Raw genomic sequence first — 7,100 nt, forward strand, 5'->3', positions numbered from 1 at the left:
TGGGCAGAGATTACGTACCGCCACTGTCTAAAAAGTGATGCAGCTCCGGGTTGCGACTGGCCTGCTTACTCTTTCTTGCTCGCCGTTTGGTCAAATAATTGCTGCCAACTCCTACCAGATCACATTGCTCACTGGTGAAGTTGGCCCAGAGTGCCACGAAACTGTATGCTGTCGCGACCACTTATCTCATCACCTCTATCATCTGGTGGTTTATTTTCCGCTGGTTCAAATCTGTTATCCCTCTTTCTCTTCCATTTTTCTTTTACGGCCTTGCGTTCATGTTTATTGGGGTTGCTCATTTTGCTCCGACCGATGATGGGGTTGGTTGGATCCAGAACATCGGAGCGGCGTTGTACGCAGCGGCATCATCCAGCGGTTCTATTTTTTTCGCGCTCAACTTTGGCGACGAAAGTGGAGCGCCTGTTAAGGATTGGGTTTTCCGTGCTTGCGTCATACAAGGCACCCAGCAGATATATGTCGTTGCCCTTTGGTACTGGGGTTCTAAGTTAACAAAAAACATTGCCCTAGGGATTATTGACCCGGATCCTATATCGTCTACATGGAAGTTGACGTAAGTTTACACTTACCACATGCGCATATATTTCTCTTAAAATCTGGCAGGGTGGATTCATCAGGAATGTCACTAACTGGGATGTAGGGCAATTGCAATACCAATTGGCCTGTTCCTTTGGGGTATCGGGCTATTGCTGTTCTTTGGTCTTCCCAATTACTACCGCCAAATCCCCGGGAAGGTCCCCTCTTTTTACAAGTCCCTCTTCCGTCGCAAGATCGTGATATGGTTCTTCGTTACTGTTGTCGTTCAGAATTTTTTTCTCAGCTCACCTTACGGTCGAAACTGGTCCTGTAAGCCGTTCTCCATTGCATAGTTGGTGATCCTTGCTAATCCATATGTGTCTCAGTCTTATGGAGTTCCAGGCATGCTAAGCCATGGCATATTGTATTACTTGTTTTCCTATTTTTCGTCCTAGTGTGGGCTGGAATGCTTGGTAAGGATTAAACTATATCTTTAATGAATGAGTAACTAACCTTCGCTGCAGCAATCCTGGCCTACCTATCTAAAGATCACAGTTGGATATTACCCCTATTTGCTATCGGACTTGGTATGTTGTTATCCAGTACCCTCCTACAGCAACTGACGTTTGGCTCATCATTGCAATTTATTTAGGAGCTCCTCGATGGGCACAGATCTGGTGGGGCACCAGCGGAATCGGCCAACACGTTCCCTGGGCAGGCGGTTATTTGCCAGGAGCGTTGATATCAAGAAGTCTATGGCTTTGGCTAGGAGTTCTCGACTCCATGCAAGGTGTCGGATTCGGCATGATTCTGTTGCAAACACTTACCCGATTCCACATCTGCTTCACTCTCCTTGCAGCACAATTTCTAGGATCCATCGCAACTATGTGCGCTCGCGCATTTTCGCCAAACAGAATTGGTCCTGGTGATGTTCACCCTGATATATCTGGGGGAATCGACACTATTTGGAACGCTTGGTTTTGGATTTGTCTATTTTGCCAATTGGCTTTGTGGTAAGCCTTAAATTACTCCTTCATTCCCGGTTCCAAGCTACATTATATGGAGTAAGAGCGTGTCCTAACCCCTTTCTCTAGTGGTGGATTTTACTTGTTCTTCCGAACAGAACAGCTCAATAAGCCTTAGCTAATACCATCTCAACCGATTTCGCTTTCTCCTTTCGCTTGAAAGTTTTCCGTTATTTCTTAACCGACATGCGTTTGGGCATCTAAATCGACTGGTTATGGAGGCGAATCTATAACAGACGTAGACCTTCTGCTATTTTATTTTTCAATGTGTTGGATGTTTTTGGGCGTTTTTGTATTTCCATGGCGTATGGAGCACGTTTGATATATGGTTGGCAGTTGTACATTTTTGCTATGCGGAACTTGTTGACCTGATTTAATGATCGACATGGTTAGCTAATTATGTCATAAGTTTATGATTGTCAGTTGTGTTTAAGAAGGGGTTAGCTATCTACATCTCATTCCTTGATTTTTCCGTGTATCACAATCTTAATTTCGAGAAAACTACAATAGCCAATGAAAAGATTGTTTCTGAGTGAGTGAGCCATCCGCAGAGATGTGTAGGCAGGAGAATTAATATTAGATGTCTCATCTTCAACTTCATCGCGTTCGAAAAACTTTTGCTGTTTGTATTGACAGATGAATGAGAAGGTAAAAAGTTCACTTTTGTTTTATCCTCAGCTGACCCTTTTTGTGCCAAGAAAGGATTTGAGTCAGGTGACCTCCACTAGTGTAGTTCAGGTCAGTCACCCGAGGGTCAGCCGACGTGTAACCCGATAAGTTTGATTTTGATGTTCGACCTTTTGCTTCTTTTTTCTTTTTTCTTCGTTTGACAAGTTTATTGTCAGGCTTGGCTCCTATTCCAAGCATCGGCTTTCCCATAATACCTACTATTATAGGCTGTCATGGCTATCTCTGTGATAGGCAAAGTACGTATCCACCGTGGCAGCCATCTTTCTGTCTCTAAACCTCAGAAGCTCTGTCCTCACTGCAGTTTAATTATCAGATTGCCGCTACCTTTGCAATAATTATAGGGACAATATCTACCGTATTCTACAAACCTCTCGTCACCAAGATACATACTCTTCACAATCTACCAGGGGAATGGCATCCGTTTGACGGCGGATCCGCTGACATCCGCTTCTCGGATACCATCAAATTCTCGGAAGATATTGTCATCGACAATGATCGCGGCATCGCGATAATTAGCTTTGATCCCGGAAGGTCGGGATGGAATACTGTTATGGTGAATAGTACCCAGAGATCAAAAAAAGTGACATTTTCCTTGCTTTTCAAAGATGCTTATATGAAGCTTGGCACAGGGAATCTTCAGGGATCCGAATCCGAAAGGAAGTCTCTATATCTATGACTATGTCGCAACGGGAACCATTAAGGAGCTAGTACTTACAGGCTTTCCCGACACGATCGATTTCCACCCCGTTGGAATAAACTTCTTCCGCAGCTCTCCCCAATCCAAGACAAGACTCCTTTGTCGCCAATCATCAGCGGACTGGGACTACGGTAGCGGTATTCGATATCGACTATGACCTTTATCAAGCAAAGTATATTACGACAGTATCTGATAACAATGAGACCATTGTTTCGCCAAACTCTATCGCACCGGTTTCTTATACCCAGTTCTATGTTACGAACGACCATCACTATCTTGCGAGGACAAGACCGTTACTCAACAAAATTGAAACATACTTTTCTATGCCATGGGGCTGGGTCACGTTTGTGGATTTCTCTTCCACCGAACACCTTAAGTGCGAAATAGTGGCTACGAACATCTCATTTGCGAACGGGATCGTGATGACGCCAACTGGCAAAGAGGTCGTCGTGGCTTCTTCAGGGCACGATGCCGTCTACATTTATCAGCGAGACTCGGAGACCAATTCTCTATCTAGTACCCATGAAACTGTTCACGTCAATTTCCATCCCGACAACGTCAATTTCGACCACTCTCTCGTTATTTCTGACCCCACTGTGTTCGACGCGGACGGGAGGTTCCTTCGCGGGCTGACTGTCGGTGGCCATCCATCCATAATCAAACTCGTTCAAGCGGTCCATAATCCAGAGTCTGTTAAGGCGCCTTCATGGGTTGCTGAGATACGACGAGGCGCTGGAGTAGATCCGGCGCCGTGCCCTGCTGCGCCGCAGCAGCCAAAGTTTTATGCGCGAACATTGTATCAAAGTGAGTTTCCCGCTGAGCATATTTATAATCACGAGTTTATGTGTTGCTGATTTCCTGGATAGGCAATGGATCAGCATTTTTCGACCAGCGCTACAGGGGCTCTAGATTCCAAACGAGGCCGTTTACTGATTGCTTCTTTATACGGGAAAGGTATTTTGGATATTTCATGGAAGGTATAAGTAAAATACACGCTCTCTACTGCGCTTATCAGATGGAAGCGACTTTCAAGAGGGGATAGTGCATTGGCAAGAGGATTATTTAAATGGAACTGGTCGGACTTGGACTCCAAAGCCACAGCCGATCATGTGTTTTAACTTTTTCAATGCTCTTCATTTCATTTTTCAAACATTGTTTGATATGCTGCCTTGATTGTGTCTCTGAATAGGATACATCAATGGTGGTGTATAAATAACTCATTTGTGCCACTATCCTTGCAGATCACAGGCATAGACAACTAGACAGCAGAAACATTACCCACACTCTCTTAGCTTCATTCAAGAAATTCTAGAGGTGAAGAGCAATGGCTTCTAGTTTTCGCTGCATTTGGAGGGGGAATAAAGCTCATGTGATGTCCATTGCCTTCTTATTCATTTTGCCCCACCTTATCACAGATATAACTAATCTGTAGTCTTTTTTCTATTGCTCTTCAGAGATTCTGCTTTCACTTTCACATCAATCATTGCAGTATTTGCAATGAACAAGTGGAGCGGAATGACTCTTTTTTTTACTTTTTTCTTTTTTCTTTTTTCTTTTTTTCTTTTTCTTTTTTTTTTTTTTTTGCCTTCTTCTTTTTTGGACAGAGTCTTTCTGAAATCTGGTATTCATCCCCGCAACGTCTATATATCTATGTTTGTTTTCAGGAATACCTATCTGGCGTGCAAACCCAGAATCTCCTGGCTATTTTAAGCTCTTGGAATGTACACTCGGAGTGTATGTCTTCTATAGGCAGTTTCTAGGTAGTTCACTATCTAAGCCTGACGTTTCTTATTCTTTCTGTTAATTATTGCTACATGGAAGCTACCCATTCTCTGATATGCAATTCTACGTCAATGTTTCCAACGGGAATGATGCCTCTCAAAACCACTGTTGCGTACATATACTCGGGGTGTTATTGGGGTCTAAAAGAAAAAGAAGGGAAGGAAACTTCAATTGCTACTACCAGATGGTTTATTTAACTGTAGTAGAAGAAGAAACGCCCGTTCCACACTTCAGACCACCATGGACTCTAGGCATTTACATTTGCTATTTATAAGTTGAAGTGTTTTCAAGTATTAAGTTCATAGAGTTTGGCAGTGGTCAGTCATGATCTAGTTCTTATTAGTCTTTGTTTGGATGTTTCTTGAGGTATGAGATACTGACATTCACTGTTGTGTTGTTACAGTAACAACTAATGTCAGTCAGATCTCTTGACTCACATAACAGGAACACAGTGAACTGCTGTTCATCCCTTATTGTATTGGCTTTTCTTCTTGTCTATGCCTGTTCATTGCTGTTGCAGAACTCATCCCTGAACTATCTAAAGAAAGATCAGTCATCTTCACATTATTTACACTGCCTATAATCGCATCCCATCAGAAGTTCCACTATGGCGACACTTAACCAAATCAACATCCTCAAACTGTCAGATTTGCCTAAGAGAGCTGTCCTCAATCAAGATGCTGATGAAAACGGATGTGTTTTCCTGCCGTGGAATCTCTCTGAAGATGGAAAGTCTTATCTCCCACCATCAGCTATTGTTGCCCTGGCTCTGAACGAAGTTGGACGTGCACTTTGGATGGGCACATTCACCTCTATCCCCGCCTCCGTGCTGTTCATGCCGCTCTGCATCCATGAAGTCTTCTTTACCAGCCGTAAGTGGATGGAGCAAGACAAACGAAACTGGGATGACGCATCCCACCCGCAAAAACTACAGCTGGTCTCCGAAGTTAGGAGCCAGGAACTCGCTATTCCGATCCGTATTTTAGTCTATGGCTACTCACAAGGTGTGTAATCAACGATGTGTTTGGAGGAAATTTTCACAGCTCAAAACTCTTCTTCCCCCTTTATTGCTGCTCCATGTGCTAAATGAGAGGGTAGAATACATGTCATTTGCAAAAGAGAGAGCTCGCCTCTCTGGGGCTATCATGACATATGATCGCCGCCCGTTTGTGGGTTGGTATCGCGAATACGCGTCTCGTCGCAACGGCGACAAGGGCCACGTCTCCATCGATCTTCTACAACGTGAAGCTTGGTTTAATTTCATGCACTGTGAGGACAATTTTGCACTTGTGCAACGTCTGCTTCAGATGTGGAACGAACCGGTTTACTACGGCGTCCAAGTTATCGGATACGTCCTGAAAAAGCTCGACGATTTGAAAAAGCGTCATAAGGATGCTGAATCCAAAACCTCGTTTCTAGCGCGCAAGGGTGGAGCTGAGATACCTAGTAAGTCCGTTCCTACACAATTGATTTTGAATCCCTCAATATTTATTGAATTGTATTTTTTTGAGCATATTTTACTCTACCAAAGCTCAAAGTCATAATGCGCTGACATCTCGTTCGTCGATTGCTTTGATCCTTAGAGCTCAAAACCGCTGGCCTTGATCTGCGCTCTCTAGTGAGATTTGCCCTCGAAGAATGTGATGCTGGGTACCATGAAGAATAGCGGACTCTTCTACTTCACGTAAAATGCAAGTATGGGCAAGAGGCAAAACCAACTGAATATTAGAAGTGCGTTGTATCAAGAGTTTATCGTATGTTTTGACTTCAAGTTATTGAGAAGAAGCGGCAGTGTGATGTCTCTTTGAAATTGCTCTATAGCCTTTGGCACATGATCCCACCTCTGTGCTCTAATGTTTGTTTCGTCTCATGCGGCTGCTTAGTTCCCCAGCTGTTATGTTCTAACTCTCTCTTCTAATTTCATTCCTTGTTAATATCAGTTCATGCTATTCTAATTCTGTTCACTCTCCCTTGTCATTCTCTTCTAAGGTGGTTATGTGATATAACAACTCTAATATAGAATCAAACTACTTCTAATTGTTATCTCTTCTTCTTTTCTAGTTAATTACTCAGTGGTTGATTGCTACTAGATCTATTTGGTTTTCTTCCATTTCTCCTAATTCATTTTCAAATTTCACTCATGAAAGTCAAAGAATAAAGGAGTAATAATTGTCTGATAATGTTTCTACTTCTTAGAGGTTTTAAATATTTTTCAGTAAAATGAATAAAATGTGAGTTGATTTTCTTTGATAATTAACTTCTGTGTGTTTAAGAATGATATACTCTTTTCATGAATCATCAGTACTAGGATCTATTCACTCATTATTCACACAATGTAAGTTAATTTTGTTTCTAGGAAATCTAAAAGTATA

At 42.7% G+C, this 7,100-nt stretch overlaps 2 protein-coding genes across 2 annotated transcripts in view; both read left to right on the forward strand.

The window, feature by feature from the left end:
* The window catches only part of HCAG_07105 (hypothetical protein), a gene marked incomplete at both ends in the record, with an annotated part of 10,119 nt that extends 6,055 nt beyond the window's left edge, over nt 1-4,064 (forward strand). Inside the window, 9 exons of the mRNA XM_001537633.1 lie at nt 119-571; nt 825-864; nt 1,138-1,547; nt 2,216-2,297; nt 2,456-2,485; nt 2,551-2,809; nt 3,082-3,750; nt 3,813-3,900; nt 3,962-4,064. Coding sequence (XP_001537683.1) covers nt 119-571; nt 825-864; nt 1,138-1,547; nt 2,216-2,297; nt 2,456-2,485; nt 2,551-2,809; nt 3,082-3,750; nt 3,813-3,900; nt 3,962-4,064 — 2,134 coding nt within the window. The remainder of the gene's footprint in view (nt 1-118; nt 572-824; nt 865-1,137; nt 1,548-2,215; nt 2,298-2,455; nt 2,486-2,550; nt 2,810-3,081; nt 3,751-3,812; nt 3,901-3,961) is intronic.
* A 1,271-nt stretch (nt 4,065-5,335) lies between these two features.
* On the forward strand, nt 5,336-6,394 carry HCAG_07106 (predicted protein; the record flags this gene model as incomplete). Its single annotated transcript, XM_001537634.1, has 3 exons — nt 5,336-5,732; nt 5,848-6,174; nt 6,312-6,394. 3 exons carry the CDS (start codon nt 5,336-5,338, stop codon nt 6,392-6,394), a joined length of 807 nt encoding a protein of 268 aa, XP_001537684.1.
* Nucleotides 6,395-7,100: the final 706 nt, after the last annotated feature.

Source organism: Histoplasma capsulatum, genomic scaffold, assembly GCF_000149585.1.
Source record: "Histoplasma capsulatum NAm1 scaffold_8 genomic scaffold, whole genome shotgun sequence".
Taxonomy (NCBI): domain Eukaryota; kingdom Fungi; phylum Ascomycota; class Eurotiomycetes; order Onygenales; family Ajellomycetaceae; genus Histoplasma; species Histoplasma mississippiense.